We start from the raw sequence: 19,731 nt of genomic DNA, 5'->3' as shown, positions 1-19,731 counted from the left end.
AAACAAGAGACATTGTTATTAAATTGTTACTTATGATATTGGGAATCCTATATTTATGTAAAATAAACCATATTGACTTATTTTTAGTTGCAGACGTTGTATGTGACTTATGATCTATCCAGTCAGTCAAACATTACATGGCTCATTCAAATCCTGCCTTCTTTTAGACCTCATTCCTCCTCCAGAATGTTATTCTGCATGTATTGATTCCACAATTTCCATTTTTTATATGTAATTTACTCCTTCCCTTTTCTAAAGATCCAATTTGCAGTTATTTTATCTCTTACTATATTCACTACTTCTAGTAAAGTTGGCATAGACTTTGATTTCCATTTTCTAGTAATTAGTTTTTCAGCAGCCACCATAATTAGTTTTGGCAAGGCCTTACTGTGTATTTGCAATTCCGATTCTATATCATAGCTCAAGAAAACAATTTCTTTAGTTGTACCAATTTGCTCCCCCAATATTTCTGACAGAGTAATAGTCTGCAGGGAACTTTGTCTGCCAACTTATTACACTCACAAAAATATGTTTGCAATTACCTCTTTCTTCACCATCACAACTCCAGCATTTGCTAACTACCTGAGGAAAAGTCTACTTTGGGTATAAAGATACCAATGTTAACACTTCCAAGCAAATATCCTAAATCTTCTAGACCAGTCTACTTTGGGTGTAAATATACCAGTGTTAACACTTCCAAGCAAAGATCCTAAATCTTCTAGACTTTGTTGCATATCTGGGAGACAAACCTATATCCCCCATTGTTTCTTTGTGAATTGCTTATGAGACATTTACCAGTAAAGGTCTCCAGTAATCTTTGAAATCAGAATGTTGGTGTTAACAGTGGATTGATGTTTTTACAATATTTACCAAGTCTTTTTTGTAACTGCCTTATAGAAGCCTATAATCCCACTGTGTGATCTTAGTTGTACATTTCTTTTTGACCACAATACGTGACGTACTGTAGAGTGTTTGTCAAAGTATGTGAATGTGAAGCTTATCTGTTATTTCTTGCTGTTTTCAGGACAGGCTTGGAAACTGCTGTAGCAGAACATCGAATTCCGTGTTTAGTTGTTCAGAACTTAATTTGTGTAATATAGTTCATTATGAGCTTTTTTGCTGGCGCTGTTTGGAGGAATATTCTTCTACATGCTGATAATTTGTTGACCGTTTATGAGCATATCTTTTTTAATATTATGCCTTTGGCTGCCTTTCTATATTTGCTGTTGTTTTTGCATTTTGTACATCACAGAGAGCTTTTGTGTTATAACTTTTCTAGAATGCATCTATTTATGAGCAGTAGTCTACTGAAAAGGACTGAGGTGGTGCAGCGGTTAGCGTTGCCGCCTCACAGCAAGAGGTTCTCCGGTTCGATCCTCTGCTGGGGTGCCTTCTGTGCGGAGTTTGCATGTCCTCCCTGTGGTCGCATCGATTTTCTCTGGGTGCTCCGGTTTCCTCCCACATCCCAAAGACATGCTGTAGGTGGATTGGACAGTCTAAATTAGCCCTAGGTGTGTGTGTGTGTGTGTGTGTGTGTGTGTGTGTGTGTGTGTGTGTGTGTGTGTGTGTGCCTTCTGTGGAAGGTTGGGTGCCGGGCTGGCAACTCGACACTGTCAAACTCCACTGTATATCATGAGCAGACAGGTGATCCCCTTTGGCGACCCCTAACCGGGAATAACCGAAAGAGGAAGTCTACTGTAAAGGATCACAGATTCAGTAAGCACTGCTTACTTTACCCTTTATATCACTTTGGTTTTGTTTGCAGAATGCTAAGATTTGTTTTAAGTACTTTGTTTCATTAAAATCTGAGATCTGAAATCCTACATATAGAACAGCATCTATCTATCCATTCACAGTTCCATTTAATAACTTTGAGCAGATTGCTTTTCCTGGAAGGACCTGTTGGGAGAAAAATGCTAATATAACTGCCTTTCCATGAAGAAAGGTAGGTCAAAAATGGTAACATTCCATTTCTTTGGAGGTAAGACACTAGCAGATGGTGCTTTTGATTAGGATATGTATATAAACAGGGCATTGGTGATTCATGGGGCACCAAGATGGAAATGCCCCTCTGGGGCAGAAGATTATCTGCTGAGCTTGGTAACTAGTGTGAAATTTGGCAAAACCCTTGAAGAAAAGGTAGTTCCCAGTCTTTGGAGTGTGAGGTTGGGTTTTATTGCATACTAGCTGAAGAGGAGTCCATTACCTAGATGGAGCCCTAAAATATTTTTAAGTATGCATTTCAAAAAATGTTGAATGCAGGTTTCCATAGTGTAGTGTATATTTACTTTCTGGTTTTAGATAAGGTGCGAGAATATCTCTTAACTTAGAAAGGCAGAGCTGTATCACTTGTTTGTCAGCTAATCAGTGCAAATAGCTGCTAAACTGCTAGTTACTTTTTCAGAAACTTTCAAGTACAACAGTTTGTCAGATATGTTTGAGTTATTATTTACCTGTAGAGTTTGTAAATTTATCCGTAACACTGCAACATAGAAAATAGATTAACACATTTTATTGTTTTCTACAGGAAATAATCCATGAAATCTGTGAGAGGAAATGGCTGAAGTGAGTTGGAAGGAGGCAGCTTTGTTAGCTGCAGTTGTTCTGGCATGTTACTGGAATGGTCTTTTCTGTGGGTTTGTCTTCGATGATGTCTCAGCAATTCTAGATAATAAAGATCTCCGACCTACCACTCCTTTGAAAAACCTGTTTCTAAATGATTTCTGGGGTACTCCTATGTCTGAGGTGTGTAGGCAACCAGTATTTTCATTGTTAATATTCTTTTCCAGACATTTTGAAGTTTTATTGTTTCATAACTCCTGTGTAAGATGTGCATATTGGTTTAACTATAAAAGTTATTTATTACCTTACTTGAATTGGGGTGTGATGTGGATTATAGCAGATGTAAGTGACTAAGCCACAGTAATAATAATAAACATATGATACGAAAAGCACATCAGAAATGACAAAAAATACAGGGAAGCATTTTACTGTTTAAACACAATGAGGAAATGGATGTATACAAAAGTAATGAACATGGTAGCAAAAACATGTACAACTTATTGCAGGTAATTTTGTGATTCTAAAGAATCAGCTGCATTGTAGATGATCATAGAATGCTAAAAAAAAAAAAAAAAGATCCCCCATTGTTTGGTTGGTATCTTATCAATTTACCTAGGAAGAGTGGAAGACCTCTGTGATTTCAGCCTTGATGATGGAAGGCTGAGTGGGGAAAGGCATCAAGCTGCTGGTGTTTTGCTTTTGTCCAGTTTTGGGTAGAAGAGGCTTGGGGATAATACCTCTCTTCTTCTTGAAGGCAATGAGATCGCTGCTAGGTAGAATTATGGGTATGATCAGAAGCAACCAGGAATAATTTTGGTGTTGAGTGCAGGTGATTTCATTGCCACCATTTCATGTGCCTTCCCCTCCCCCAAATGCCAGGTTGCAAAGAAAGTACCAAGCCCTGCAAAATATAAGCTCTAGTCCTTGCCCACTTGCTGCTTGAATTTGTAGCTACTAGGGTTTGTTTACTTAGGTTCATAGTACCTACCTATGAACCTATCTGCCCGAGGGCATTTTTAAGCCTAGACAGAGTGTCTGCTTTCGCCGCCCCATTGATTAATTAACTGAGCCTCTGTCAAGCAGAGCCAGTGAAGTGATCCCAGGGATGTATTTTCTGTTACCCATCCACTCGTCAAGGCTTCTCTTGAAGAGTGTTAGTGAGGGGCTTTGCCTAATGTATTTGGGAATTTTGTTCCAAAGCATGGGAAGTCTCTGTGATGGAATCTATCTCTCCAGCATATTCTATTTATTGTTGTGGCGAGGTTTAGCTCACTAGAGCGTGTGGCTCGCAGTGACTTTGATTTCTTTAGGTGGAGCATGTCCATCAATTCTGAGTTGGACATGGCTTTGTAAGTCAGGCAGAGATCACCTCTGAGTAAGCGATATGCCACTGAGTACAGCTGGAGTTTTTCAGTCGGGCTGCATAGGACATATGTTTGAGGCCAGTAATCCTCTTGGTGAGGTGCTTTTGTGGTCTTTCCAGCTGTTGCAAGTGTCTTGTGAGGTACATCCCAAATGGGGCATTGTACTCTATGATGGGGTCTGACGAGTGACGAGTAGAGGGGCACTATAACCTCTTTACTTCTAGATGCGAACCCCTTAGTAATTAGATGGGCCACATAGAAAGATGTCCTAACTACTTTGGCAATATGATTGTCAAAGGAGAGATTACTATCTACCTGGGTCCCCAGCTCTCTTATTACCTCTTCTGTATTAAGGGGGCTGCCACCTATGTGGTAATTCGTGGGTGTTTTGTTTTTCCCAAACGGGATGACTATGCATTTTTTTACATTTAGCTTGAGGCCATGACTTTGACACCAGGTGTCTGTCTCAGTAAGGCCTTTTTGAAGGATGTCCGTGTCAGCCAGAGAGTCCATTATGGCTCCCAGTTTGCAGTCATTGGCGAACTTTGTTAACCATAGTCCTCCTGTGTTTGCCTGTACTTCTGAGAAATGTATGCTGAACAGTAGGGGTCCCAGAACCGAGCCTTGCGGAACACCACTTGTGACTGGTTTAGAGTCGGACCTGGAGTCCGCTATTCTTACCGTGTGAGTTCTGTCTGTAAGCCAGTTGGCAACCCAACTTGTGATGTAGGGGTTTATGTTCAGGCTGGTGAGTTTTTCTATAATACCAGAGTGAGGAATGGTGTCGAATGCCTTGGCGAGATCAAGGTAGGGTGTGTGAACCACCTTTCCCTCGTCTATGGCCTTGGTGACTGTCTCTAAAAGAAGTCAACCAGGTTTAGTAGGCATGATCTGCCCTTAACAAAGCCAAACAGGGTCGAGTCGAGTGTTTGGAGGTTCCCAATGTCTTTGTTAATGAGGTCCACGATGATGTGCTCCATAGCCTTGCAGACCAGGCTAGTCAGGCTTATGGGGCGATAGTTACCAGGGTCAGTTGTGGCCCCTCCTTTGTGGAGCGGAATAACCGTTGCTGTGCACCATTCTATGAGCACGTAGCCTGTGGAGAGGCTGAGGTTGAACAGCTTGTTTAGGTGGGGGGTTAGTTTGTTCTGTAGTTCATGCAAGACGCAGCCTGGGACACCATTTGGCTGCATTGATGCTGTGTTTTTGGCTTTTGAAAGGGCTGTTTTCACCTGTGCTTCTGTGATTTCCAGGACACTACACTTTTCTGGTATTGTTGTGGGCCCTTTTGAAGGTGAGAGGGAGGTGAAGTTTGCACTGAAGTTTGCACTGAATCTATCTGCCAGGATGTTGGCAATATCAGTAGGTTCAGTATATTTTGTGCTATTTTGCACTAGCTCAGAGCATATCTGCGAGTTGCCACTTAGATTCTTGACATAGCTAAAGAAGGCTTTGTGGTTATCTTTTGAATCCTTGGCTATTTTTCTTTCGAAGTTAGCCTTGGATGATTTTATGAGGGACCTTAAGTTTCTTACTGATACTGATCAGGGATGTCTTTCCTTCTTGGGATTTACTTTTTTTCTGAACTAGTTTCCTCCTTCTGTTGTATAACCTGTTTATGGCAGGGGTCCACCAGACTGGTTCCCTTCTCTTAGGGGAGTGAATCTTGGTCTTGCTAGGGATGGCACGATCCATGCATCCTTGTAGGTGCTCATAGAGTGCAATTGTAAAGGATTCTGCATCTTGGGCAGTATTATCCTTTAGCGTGGGGGCTGTGAAACGTACCACCTCTACCTTAAGTAAGGTGAAGTTTGCTTTAGAAAAGTTTTTCACTGGTTTCCTTGGTTGGGGGTGGTGCTGGGGTGTGGACATGTGATTAGTTTATGGTCTGATCTAACCAGTGACGGGTTGACCTCCAGTACGGAACACCTGTCGCCCATGTTGGTGATGACCAGGTCCAATATGTTGTGGCCTCTGGTAGGGGAGTTTACCAGCTGATCCAGGGCATTTGAGTTGATAAATTCCAGGAAACGCTGAGCCTGGGAGTTTGTACTCAAGTAGTTTTCCCAGTTAATGGTGGGGTAATTGAAATCACCCAGTATCAGGGTGTTCGGTAGGACCTTCATGTTTTACAGTGTCTCCAGAAAGGTGGAGTGGTGGTCCTGAGTCATGGAGGGTGATCTGTAGCAGGCCACAATTTGCATTGCAAATTTGCCCAATGTTAGTTGCACATGGATGATCTCAGAGGTGGTATGCTGCTCCACTAACCTGGAGGTGTGAGTATCCTTGATGAATATGGATACACTCCCTCCTTTTGTGTTTCGGTCTATGTTCTGTGGCCAAAATGTGTGGTATGAGTTGTAGCCCAGTAGTGCTGGAGTGCTGTCTGGAGCCTTGAACCAGGTTTCAGTTACTGCACAGATGTCGACGTTCTCCATACTTAGGAGTGCTTCGAGCACATGCATTTTGAGATTTAAACTCCTGGCATTGAGTAGCATAACCATCATTTTTTGCTTGTACTGTTGAAGGTGGTGGGTTTGAATTTTGAGCCTTGCTTAAAATAGGCACTAGGGGGGCAGCAAGAGCCTTGGTCAGTATTCGAAAACCAAGGGGTGACCGGTGCAAGCCGTCTCTTGCGAAGCAATGCGGCTTGTCGAGTATGTCGTTCCAGGCTGATAGACACTGGATCCTCTGAATGACACCAGAAGCTTAGCCTATTGCTGAAATTGATCATTTTTTCTTTATACTGAGGTATCATTCTTGGTGAGGGCAGGATGCTATTCAGGGTCAGGGACATACCTGCCTGGGCTACATGATCAGAGAGCTCTTCCATGTCTATTTTCATGTAGTTCAGGGAGGTACATTTCAGGTCATTCACACCAACATGAACAATGAGTCATATTTGTACTTGTTCTGGAGTGACCTGAGTGCTTGTGTTATGTGGCGGATTCTGGCTCCCAATAGGCAGCTAACAGTAACCTTCTCCTTGTCCAGCCTAGTGTGCCTGACTATTGAGTTGCCTATTACTAGTGTGTTAGGTATGTTATTTCGCCTTAAGGGCTGTGATTGTGCGGCACATTGATTTTGTGTTTTACGTGTTGTCTGGTTTGTGATGGGAGGTGCAGGTTTTGTGGGTGTCTGCTTTGGAGCTCTCTGATGCTTTTGCAGGTTTTTATTTAGAGCCTCCGAGTATGATTTTGTGTATTTGTGTATTTTTTGCCAGTGCTGGTTTAGTAGGTCTGTGTGAGGCTGGAGGTGTGGTGCAAGTGTTAACCTTCTCCTCATGACTGTCTGTTCCAGTCTTGGGTGGAGAGACCTTAGCCTCCAGTTTTGCTGTATAATTGCATCTCTCGCATATGTTAGTGTTTTGTGGTAGGAGGAGAGGGCTGTCTGTGTACATGAGGCCGTTGCAACATTGCCTCTGGACTGGAGAGTACACCTTTAGTTGCCCTTTGGTCATGCCTGAATAGTAGGGCGAGCTACTTAGTCGCTTGGTTGGTGAGGAGGGGTGGATAAAGAGCCTTGCCCTGCTGGGCAGTCAAGTGTCTGGGTATATTAGTGCTTGCTATTAGGTCTGAGCAAGTGCTAGGATGCTTTTTGAGTGCTTAGGTTGAAAGTTAGACTAGTTTCAAGTGAAAAACCGAAGAGGAGACTTAGTGGAGCCGGGAATAATTTAACCCTAGCTAACCAGTGCTGTCTGGTGCACAAAACCGTGCAAACGCAGTTTTTAAACTACTAACTTCTGGGCTGGAACCACTCCTCCAGGTACAGATGACTGCTCAAAGTTGCCCTCTCTCACATGTGAACAGAGAAACTTCCCTCTATCCAAGTAAGGTATGGGCAACTCAGAAACTTGTAACACAGCCCTGAATTCAGCACTAGCCTGAAAACGACTATACTAGCTTAGAAAGACGGGAAACAAGAACAATTTGTTTTGAAAAGGTAAGGCAAAAACAGTAAAATTACACTTTAAAACCGCTTTAAACGACTACAAGCGATCAGAAAGGGCTATCGCACTTTAGTGTGTAGCCTACAACAGTTAATTTATTTAAACAAAATCAACTTTTTAAAAGGGCAGGCAGTCAAATAAGTACAATATGTGAAAAAAAAAACAAGCTTTTAAATCACAATAAGTACTGGAAAAGTCAGCGTTTAGGTGGAAAACAGTTAGCACAGCAAGAAAATACAGAAAACTGATACTCGATCACTCCAAAGTCTCTCTTTTAAGCTAGAAGGCTTGTATCAGTTTAAGGCTTTCTAGTGCTTTCAAGTAGGTTAGTTACAGGAAAGATGGGAAACGAGTGCAGATGTGGTCTTTTAAACCAGAAAGTTGAAAGAGATTAACAGCTTCCCGAATGATTAATAAACTACAATTCCTGGGCCAAAAAATCACTCCTCTTGTGGTAGACAGGCTACCTAGTACTTACACTCACACTGATAAGCTAGAAGGCTGCACTCCAGCACAAAGGCTTGGGAGGCTCAGAAGCTTACAAATAGTCCTGGATACAGCAAATCTGTACCTGGACTAGACTAGTTACAGGAAAGGTGGGGATCAAGCGCAAACATGGGCTTTAAAACCAGAAAGTTGCGAGACATGGAAAAAACTGCCAAACGGCCAATAAACTCCAATTTCTGGGCCAGAACCACTCCTCTTGTGGTAGTTAGGCTACCTAGTGCTTACCACTCCCACTGATAAGCTAGAAGGCTTCCCTCCAACACAGAAAGGCTTGCGGGGCTCAGAAGCTTACCAACAATCCTGGATACAGCAACTCTGTATCTGGACTAGGCTAGTAACAGGAAAGGTGGGAAACCGCGCAAGTGTGGCTTTTAAACCAAAAAGTTGAAAGAGATGGGGAAAAACTGCCCAAACGGCCAGTAGCTACAATTTCTGGGCCAGGAACCACTCCTCTTGTGGTAGATAGGCTACCTAATGCTTACAACTCCCACTGATGAGCTAGAAGGCTTCCCTCCAACACAGAAAGGCTTGGGGGGTTCAGAAGCTTACAAAGAGTCCTGGATACAGCAAATCTGTACCTGGACTAGACTAGTTACAGGAAAGGTGGGGAACAAATAACAGGCTTTTAAGCCAGCAAGTTGAAAGAGATGGAAAACTGCCTAAACAGCCAATAAACTACAATTTATGGGCCAAAACCCACTCTTCTCATGGTAGATAGGTTACCTGATGCTTACCACTCCCACTGATAAGCTAGAGGGCTTTCCTCCAACACAGAAAGGCTTGGGGGGGGGGGCTCAGAAGCTTACAAAAGAGTACTGGATACAGCAAATCTAAGATGGAAGAGCTTCCCAAACAGCCAATAAACTATAATTTCTGGGCCAGAAACCTCTCCTCCTGTGGTAGATAGGCTACCTAGTGCTTACCACTCCCACTGATGAGCTAGAAGGCTTCCTTCCAACACCGAAAGGCATGGGGGGCTCAGGGACATACAAACAGTACTGGATACAGCAAGTCTGTATCTGGACTAGACAAGTTACAGGAAAGGCAGGAAACAAGCTAGGATTTTTTTTTTTTTTTTTTTTTACAGAAAAACAGCTAAAACAGCAGTAAATACAATTCAAATGCAGTGCAGGCTAGCACACATATATCAATATTACGGCAAGTACAGTTTAAATGCAATTAAATTAACACATGACTAAAAACAAGTGCAGAAGGCATTAAATTAGAAGGCTACTAACAAGCAGTAATAAGTGCAGAGTAAGTAACAGCACGCAGAACAGCAGCTAAGACAGTTACAGTAAGAGCAGCTGAATATATATATATATATATATATATATATATATATATATATATATATATATATATATATTTTTTTTTTTTTTTTTTTATTTGAGGGAGGGAACACAGCAGGATTAAGAGGCTGTAGGGGTTGTCCTTCTCAAATGCTCTCTTTGTACACAGTAGGAGTGCCTGAAATCAGAATATGATCTCACTGCACTCAATTGAGTGAGCAAATGAGATAGGCCCAGAAGGAGTATCCAAATATAAACTTACAAGAGGGGCAGGCAGTTTCAAAGCCACCAAGATTAACAACAGGGAGAGTGGGTGGGAGAAACACAGTGGAGACAACAAGAGACAGAAATAATACAGCACCACTATAAATAATAGGCAAGTGTATAAATACAGCACAGTGCAAATTAAGTTGCAAAAAGTGTAAGAATGGAAGACTCCCACAATGACACATGATGTTCAGGGACTGCAAAACAGAAAAGAGTCTGTGGGAAATCAAGGGATGGAGGTCAGCGTACAAAGGTTAGCAGAGTTAACCAGAAATAGTACAAGCTACTGCAGAATTCACTGCAGTCAAAGCAGTGGAGACAGGGTTGCCAGCCGTCCCTATTTGGGCGGGACTGTCCCGAGATCAGCAGCCTGATCCCGAGTCCCGCACTGCCGGTTTAAATCCCGGGCAGCCTCCGCTTTGTTTTGATTGGCCCGTATACCGGCATACGGGCCAATCAGAATTTGCTAAACACAGAGCTTCTTGTGTTTGAATGCGGAACATCGCAGTTCCGCATTAAATGGAAGTAGCTCTGTGTTTAGCGATTTTTGATTGGCCCGTATACTGGTATACGGGCCAGTCAAAAAATTGCAAAACAGAGCTACTTCTGTTTAATGCGGAGCTGCGATGTTTCACATTAAACAGAAGCAGCTCCGTGTTTGTTTAGTTTTGATTGGCCCGGGCCAGTCAAATAAAAAATAAACACAGAGCTACTTTTGTTTAATGCGGGACTCTGATGTTCCGCATTAAAGACCCTAGCGTGGAAGACCTTTTTTTTTTTTTTTAGTCTTCACTTTGTTTGTCCCTACCTGGCCAGTCGGAAATCTGGCAACCCTGAGTGGAGAAGTGAATAAATCAAGCAGCAAAAGGTGTGTAAAGTACGTTTGTGTGACAGGGAAGCTGTCATTTTGAGGTTTGGAGCAGTGGGAGGTCTAGACAATTTAAGAACAAGAGCAGATAGCGTACCATTTTCATTTTCCACTACGCTGGAATTGTTGAAAAAATATTTCAAACTGCAGCTAGACCAAAGAACTGTGTGTGGAGATGTTCCATTTACCAACTTATTGTGTTATTGCTGTTTCATGTGAGGATTGGAGTTGGGCCTGGCCTTGTAAGAGAATTTGGATAAATTACAAAGGATGCATTGTGCAGAGGCTGCATATCAAACTGATATATTGTAAATTCTAGCCTTTAAGTGCTAGTCTGTGCCTGCTGTGCTCAAGTAAAATAATTGAGCATGCAAAGGAAGATGAGTGAGTGTTACTAGAGTTGAAGGCTTGGTTTGGAAGTTGCAAAACAGTTACAATAGACTGACAAGACTGTTTTCAGAACAATCCAGTTCATAAGATATCAGTGTACTGTAGTTTTTATATTGTAAAGCGGGGCTTAATTTTGAGATTTAAGGAAAATCTGTTATTGGAAGAGGGTTGGTATTTCAAATGGAAAACCCCAACAGCTGAGGAGAACACTGATCATAAGACTGAGCCAATTACAGACTTTAGGGTTTTGTTGTTGAAGAGCACTACTGAGAGATGAGTGATCAAGTAGAGAATATGTACTGGTGGGGGGGGGGGTGTGTGCTTAAAGATAATGTCTAAAGGTGCAAAACAACCTTTTGTTTCTGTATAAAAAAGTTGCATGCTACCACTTTTTATACATAAACATGAGATTGTTTCAAACCTATTTATAAATAAAATGTTTTAAAAATTACTTCCACGCATGGAAGACTGAATGTACTGTGCCATGTTTACAGCATGAATAATCATGGACTGGCAGAAGGTGCTTACATCATTTTGGTTCCAGCTGTAGTTATTTATTAATTTTATTATTATTTATGTATTTTACATTCGTTGACCGGGATTGTCTGACTGAGCTGAAGAGCCCTTTTTCAGCAGAGGCCCAGGGAGAAAAGCTCCAACATATTATGCAATTTTCATTATAAATTAGCATTAAACAACAATGTTACAGGATTATTACAAGGCATTAAGTAGCAATACAATGTTATACAGTGTCAGTAAATCAGGAGTATAGCAAAACTATTTCAAGATGTATAAAAAGAAATGTCATTAAAATGAGTATAGTTTTTGGGGTAAGTGGTTACAAAAAAAAAGTTTTATCATAATGTATTTGCATGAAGGCAAGACAGTTACAATAGAATGTTTCTCTGAGGCGATTTGCTTAATAGATTTTAGAAGACAGTAGAAAGAGTATTCCAGGAAGATTAGAGAGAGCTAGTGAGAAAAATGAGTTAAGGGCAGAAAGTAGATTAAGGTATGGGAAGTAGGGGATGTTTAAGGAGGGAGAGTGCAGTGGCAGAACCAGTGACTTTTAAAGTGCTCTTTGGTGGCTGTCTTAATTGTTTAAGATGTGTAAGGGTCCTGATTTCTAGTGGGAGCCTATTCCATGCAATAATGGGGTGATAGCTGTACATGTTGCGTCCAAATTTAGACTTGGGTTTGTAGATTTGTAGGAGGTCTTGGTTAGAGCTTTGGAGAGGTCTCGAGGGGAAAATAATGGTAGATGAGGGGATAGTGCTGGGCAGTAGGAAGGCTAGTGATCTAGAGCTGAGAGCGAAGGTAGTGGGGTAATTCAAGCCAGTTTAGGTGTTTTAGAGAGAGAGAGAGACAGTGATGGGATTTGTAGGTTTGTTGGGCAGCAAATCTAGCTACCTTGTAGGTAGATTCAAGTTTGGTCAGGAGTGCTGAGTTAAGATTTGTGAGAATTTGAGAATTGTACATTAGACTGGGTAGAAAGTAGGTAAGAGAGAGAGTAATCTTGGCTTCAGAGGTAAGGAATTTCTTGTTACAGTAAAGGAGCCCTAGTTTTGAATGAGTCTTTTTGATAGTTATTAATATGCTAGTCAAATTTAAGCTGATCGTCAGTGGTTACGCCTAAGAACTTAGTGCTGGATTATACCTGAATGGGAGTATTATTAAGGGACTGTATGGAGAAGGAGGGTTTAATATTGTTGAACTTTTTAGGTCGGAAGAGTAACAGCTTTGTTTTTTTAGGTTTAAGGATGAGCTGGTTGTTGGAGAGCCATGTTTCAACTAAGTTAAAAGATGCCTGAATAGCTGAGAAGAGCTTAGAGGGAGAGTTGGCTGTGTTGATGACTGTAGAGTCATCTGTGTATTGCACTAAAGATGACTAAGGACAGGAGGTATAGAGCCGATTAGTAAAGATATTAAAAGTAAAGGCTTTAGAATAGACCCTTGAGGTACACCTATTTTTACAGGGAGAGGAGGGAAGAGTGCAGAGTGCCATCTCACTGATTGAGATCCATCAGTGATGTAGCTGGAGAACCATGCAACATTATCAGAGGAGAAGTTGAGGTTATGTAGTTTGTGCAGCAGAAGAGCATGCAAGACAGTGTTGAAAGCTTTTGAGAGGTCCAAGAATAGGCAAGAAATAAGTTTAGGTCGTCCGTGGCTATAGAGACGGTGTTGTGGAAGGATAGTAGAGCTGTAGTGGTGCTGTGTTTTGGGTCTGAAGCTGTGTTGAGTGGGTGTAAGCAGATTTTCCTGTATTAGATACTGCATAACTTGTTTATGAATACATTTTTTAGTACTTTAAAGAGAGGGGAGATAGCAACAGGTCTAAAGTTGGAGATATCAGAGGAGTTTGTATAGGTAGAGCGTCACCTGGTTTCCAGATGGAAAGGACTTTAGATTCAGAGAGAGCAATTTAATTGCAATAGATAAAATGAGAGCAAGAGAGTCAGCTGCTAGTAGAAGAGAAGTGGAAGGAATATTGTCAGCTGATGCTGCGCATAGTTTTAATTTAGAGAGTAGAGTTTTGATGTAGCTAGTAGGTACAGGTTTGAGAGAGAAGGTTTTTGAGGAAATAGTATTAGGAGTAGGTCCAGAAAAGTTGGAGTTTGGGTTCAGTAGCTTAGATATTGAATCGATAAAATAGATATTGAAGATAGTGGCAGTTTCTTCAGATGTCTTGTCTGGGCATGGATTGGGGGAGCTAAGATTACCAGGATGTAATATTTGGTTAATAGAGTTCCAGAATGTTTAGGATTAGATTTTAGGGCTGTTTGAGGTTTGTTATAGAAGTCCTTTTATCTTTGTTTGTGTTTTTTGTCAGATTTCTGAGTTCTTTATATTTTTGCAAGTCTGCAGGGAGTTTAGTTTGTGACCATTTTTTTCCATAATTTGTCTCTAGTTATTATAAGGGCACAAGTGGCTTTTGAAAGCCATGGAGATATGGTGGACTTAATTCGGACTTTGCTAGGGGGAGCAAGCGAGTCTAACATGCTAAGGAAGGTGGAGTTGAAAGCTAAGATTGCTTCGTCTAGTGGGAGTTGGGTCAGGAATTTCCAGTTTACTTTAGAGAAGAGGAAATTAAAGGTTTCTGGATGGAAGTTAGAGAGTTTTCGACAGGTGATAAATCTAGGAGGTTTTGAGAAGTGGGGAGTGAACCTAAGCACTTTTATAGGGGAGTGATTGCTCAGGGTGTTTGGTAGGGTTTCAGGGTTATGATATTTGGAAGGATTAGATACAAGTACTCACTCAATAACAGTACTAGATGTGTGAGAGTTGTTTGTATGAGTAGGTTGGGAGATTAGCTGTGTAAAGCCATGTAAATTAATATAAGTATTAGAATTTGGATTACTGAGAGTTAACCAGTTAATGTTGACATCCGCAAGGAGGATAGTTTCATTGGGGATGTGTTGAGAAACGTATGAAAGAATATTTTTGAGCAGGGGAATGTTGTCTCCTGAAGAAATATAGATGGCTGCTACTGTGATAGTGGTGTGGTCATTGATTTTCAAGTTAGCTGTAAGTAGTTCAGCAGGAGAAAAGGATGGGATAGGTTTCATAATACTTGTAATGGTGAGGTGGTTGGAGTAGAGGATGGCTATGCCACCCCCTTTTTTGTTTTGGCGATCTATGCAGATTATATTATGACCAGGGGGGAGAAAGGCTTTATCAGAGGTTTGGGGTTTTAGCCATGTCTCTGTTAGGGCGATTACATCAGGGGTGTGGAATGCTTTCCAAGCATGGATTTCACCAACTTTGTTTAGATTACTATGGGCATTCATAAAGTAAAAGGAAATATGTTTGTTTGGAGAGGATGAGTTTTTATTAAGTAGGGAGAGGTAGAGTTATGCACAGTGGGATGATGGATGGGCCCAGGATTTGGATGTATGTCTCCTGATAGAAGCAGGGCTACATAAAGGTGGTAAAGTTTGAATTTAAGTGGGTTGTAAGTCAAGTACTTAGTCTTGATTTTAGATGCTAGAGAGTGAGTAGGAGGAAGTTTGATTTTAGGCAGAGAGATGTTTATGGAAAAGATAGAGGAGGAGATTGTAAGAGTACTGCAGAGATGAGAAGCAGTTAGTTTGGGGATTAGTGGGATCTCTTTGGACAGATGGTAATGGAGTAGGGTCTATATTAGAAGATCGACTGTTTAAGTGATCGAACACCTAAACATGGATCTTCTAATATTGAACCGCACAATGTCGAACATCCCAGGGAAACACTTCCCTCGGCCACTACACAAAAAAACATTACTTTACATCTAAATTAAGTGGGGGGCTGTGCCCCCCTCACCCCCCCTAAATAAATATACCAACTCCGATATTGCTCAACAGTAGGGAAATAGCAAACTCCAGTGAACGGCCAAGGGAAATCTTTCCCTGTGTTAAATTGGCCATTTGTTTTTTGATTTCGATATTAGAAGATCGATGTTTAGGTGTTCGATCACTTAAACATTCGGTCTTCTAATATAGACCTAATGGAGTAGTATAAGATGTAAGAATGAGAAGGAGAAGTAATGGAGGCAACAGGAAAATAGAGGGGGTTGCAATAGCCTTGGCCTAAGGTTGAGAAATAGGATTGGGATGGAGTGAGGAGTGGGTAAGGGGCTAGGAAAAGTAAGTTGTTGGACCTTTTAGATAGTTGAAGTAATATTTTAAGTTTTTCAACCTGTAGGGGGAGTAGGAGATGTATGTAGGAAGAAGGAGGATTTACAGCAGACTAAACTGTGAAGTGCTAAGTAAGGGAGGGCATGGTGTTCAGAATGCTTTAGTAGACAGGAAGGGGTGGAGGGGAATTAGGTGGTTAGGTGTAAAGGAAATGATATGGGGGGTGGGAGGAGAGCGATGTGAGCCCGAGTGTAGCGAGGGCGAACAGAGCGGATGGGCCAGGAAACGGAAATCACCACAAGAAACAGGCCAGGAGGGAAACATTAAGGAGCACACCGTGAGAGTCAACAGGTAAGTATAAGCGGTGGGGAGGTGTAGATAGAGAGGGAAGAGATGTTATAGCGAGGTATACATAGGTATTTGCAGTAAAATAAAAACAGTTAAAAGGAAACCACAAACAAAAACAAAAAGAGTATAGCTTAGAGTGCTGACACTAGGGTAGTGACTAACTTATAGATGACAGAGGGACGGAGGCAAGGTTTCTATACAGGTGAGTATTGGGGGGGGGGGGGTCTCCGTGGTATGCAGGTAGCCTGTACAGTAGACAAAGTAAGACTAATTTGTGGTATGAGCTTAGAACATACATTTAGTGTAAATTGGCTATACAGTAGAGCACAGGCATAATTCCAGAAGTTGGAGCAGTATCAGTAAAGGTAGACGCAGTCTTGAGGGAAGACACTTTGCTTCGGAAAACAGGAGGGGAGAGAGTGTGTTGAATATAAAAGCTAGGGAAAAAAAAAAAACAGATGTACTATACACGCAACTACTTGATAACAGCTAGAGAGGAGTTAGTTGAGATTAAAATATGAAAAATACGGAAATAAAATAAAGTACATATGATATTAACTTTACAGATTAGAGCAGTAACAATGTGAGACAAAAGTTCAGTATCTTACTTTTGCTATAACACTTTCACATAACAATGGTAATACTATTAACCATGATATCTTAGTGTAAAACAACTGACAATAAAAATGTCTGCTGTGGTTCATGTAGTAAGCATGTGCCATTTTGTAGTTGAAATAATGAAACTAACTGAGATATGAGAATATAGCTAAACAGAAGTTCTATACTTCACCACAATAAACAGAACATGCTGGAGGGATAGATTCCTGTCCTAGAGACTTCCCATACTCTGGAACAGACTACCTATCTATGTCAAACAGAGCTCCTCATTAGCACTCTTCAAGAAAAATCTTGATGATTGGATGGGAAATGGGAAATTCACCCCGGGGATCACTTCTGTGGCTGTACTCGACAGGGGCACAGGAAAATAATTTTCTTGGGTGGCAAAAGCCAGGGTACATTTTTTGGCTAGGCTTGTATGGGCCCTAGGGCCGATAGCCTAGTTACCTACCTATGAACCTATGAACACTTGAATTCTACAAGCCAGGTTAAGCAGTTAAAACAACTGGCAATCTCACGGCAACAGTACTTAGAACTAAATAAAGTGAGCTATACATCACATCCATAAGACTGCTACTAAAAGTATTTGACATAGAGGTCATGCCATAACGCAGTCACTGTACAAGTTAAATGCCCAATAATGCAATACCTAGAGTCTACAAACCAACTGTCACTGGATTAGCAAAGGTAAATAATTGTGAATTAGTTATGCAATTGCCAAACTGTTAAATTAATGGTTGTCAAAAAGATTTTGCAAGACTTCTAATTTACAGTTACCTACCTACTCTAATATGCATAATTAGGGCTGGAACCTGGAACCCAAAGTGAGGAAAGCACTTTGTTGCCTTCCTATGAATATTCATGCCATAAACATGGCTCAGTATGTTTTGTCTTCTGTGTTCGGAAACTTCATATTTTTTAAAGGTTGTAAAATACATTTTTCTTTTAATACAAAAAAGTGTTTTGTGTATTAAATATTGCATCCCAGAAGCAGTGATGTGATTTATACTATGTGGGTAGGATCCATGATATTCTATAGAACTATATAAAGAACATCCGTTGAATAGCCAGGCTTTTTAGCTGGAATAAAAGAGATGTTTATTCAGAAGGAAATAAGTTTTGTTTTTGAATTATTGGCCAGTCTTCAGTAGACTTCCACTGATCCCCTAGGAACAGCTGCTTAGTGGTGAAAGAGGAGGAAACCAGAGGATAAGTAGAGATGCAAAGCAAAAGTTATTTGTTTAGTGCCAAAGGGCTTAACTTTTAATTTCAGAACAGTTAATGCAAGCTAGTTTAACTCTGGCTAAGAACTCAGAGGTATTAATTCTTCACTTAAACAATAATGTAATTGCTCTTGTTTTAGAAGTGTAGAAGACTTGGCTCATCAAGCTTATAGGAGGCTACTTCTAACAGCTTCTCTGCTGCCGAAAGGTTGTTTATATGGCATTTATCCCCCCTCCCCAAACACACAGCTACACACTTCAACTGCCCTTTAAATAGCTTGTCGTTTTCCATAGACTTTTTTTTGTTTTTTGCTCCAAACCATCACTGACCATGTAGCTGTCCCTACCAGTCTCTCTACTGAACATTCATTCTACAACTCATTTGTTGCTTGGGGACAAGGCTATAGTGGACAAGAAGTGAGAGTGTTATCCTTGTGGGGACCCTGTCCCCACTGTGCATGCTCTGGGGCAAGCAGCTCTGGGTTGGACATGCAGTGAGCATCAGAGGTGGCTTGTCACTTACATAGAGTGAAGTTAACCATAAAGGCGTTCCTGTCCCCTCTCCTTGAAGCCATCACTCTTGTGTGATCTCTCCCTTCTGTGGATTTTAACATGGAGCTGTGCATTCCAGGCACGAGCTTTGCTCCCTTTCCCAAGAAGAGAGGCGATCTTGCTAAGCTGCATTACTCCTCTTCTCCCAGTGTCATCGTAGGCAAGTGCCTGTGCTAAATTGGTCACCTGAGTAACAGTGAAGGCTTTATCCCTATGTGCCATCAGAGCTGACTCCAGACTGTTCATCACAGGAAGAATCTGGTCACTGCCACATGGATCTTTTGAATGTGTGTACTTTTGGAGGCTGCTTTAGCAGAATTTGTTTTTTTATCTGATCATTTTGTGTCAAGTTAATGCTCATGTATTCTGCATATTGTTTAACAAATTGCCATTAATTAGAATGGTGATTATATTTCTTGTTTTTCTAGTAGCCTTCTTGTTTGTTGTGCAGTGACCACCTGTCTCTTTTTTTAATTTTAAGTGAGCATGGTCTGGAATTACATTTTAGTTAGGTAGGTAGGTATGTAGATTAGCATACCTAACTAGATGGACGAGATGGAGATTTTTCAGTTATTCCATTTTTAAGGGAGCTAGTATCCCCCTTTAACTTTCCCACCTGTCATGGTTTAAAGGTGGACATTTGGGTAAGGGGGTGCCACCCCCTCTTACAAACTGAAAAATATAGTTTATGTGCACTTGATAGTAAAGCACACCCAGCACAATCTGTTAACTGCTCTATCAATCTCCTGCATCTGATAAAGTGATGCAACAGCTGTTAAGTTATGTTGCTATGATGTCATTTTGATAAGTGTAGATAAACACTGAGAAGGTTCAGTGCATTTCCTTATTGCCCTTTATTCCCACCACTTTCACGTTTTGCCTTTTGCCTTCTGTATGCAAGACAGCTGTATTATAGATGCACCCGTGATTTCCAGCAAACCTGGTACATCTTTGCTTTAGTCTCTTGTTTTTGCTTTTGAAGCAGTCTGTTCCATTTTGCTGTTGGCCTCCTTAAACTAAGGAAGTGCTCCAGACCATAATTTGTTTGTTTTTTTTTTCTTCTTTTTATTGTGCTATGTTGGCATTGTACTTTTTCATCTGACTTCTCGCTGGATCAATGTACTTCGCTTTAATAGTGATTTGTATGGTTGTTCAGTACAGTTTTATGAAAGCGG

At 41.1% G+C, this 19,731-nt stretch overlaps 1 protein-coding gene across 1 annotated transcript in view; it reads left to right on the top strand.

The window, feature by feature from the left end:
* Positions 1–2,550: 2,550 nt before the first annotated feature.
* TMTC3 (transmembrane O-mannosyltransferase targeting cadherins 3) overlaps positions 2,551–19,731 on the top strand; it is a gene marked incomplete in the record, with an annotated part of 998,858 nt that continues 981,677 nt past the window's right edge. Inside the window, 1 exon segment of the mRNA XM_044087864.1 lies at positions 2,551–2,745. Coding sequence (XP_043943799.1) covers positions 2,557–2,745 — 189 coding nt within the window.

The sequence above is a fragment of the Protopterus annectens genome, chromosome 11.part0 (assembly GCF_019279795.1).
Source record: "Protopterus annectens isolate FY-2018-M chromosome 11.part0, PAN1.0, whole genome shotgun sequence".
NCBI classification, from domain to species: Eukaryota; Metazoa; Chordata; order Ceratodontiformes; family Protopteridae; genus Protopterus; species Protopterus annectens.
This window is presented reverse-complemented; position numbering and strand designations above follow the sequence as displayed.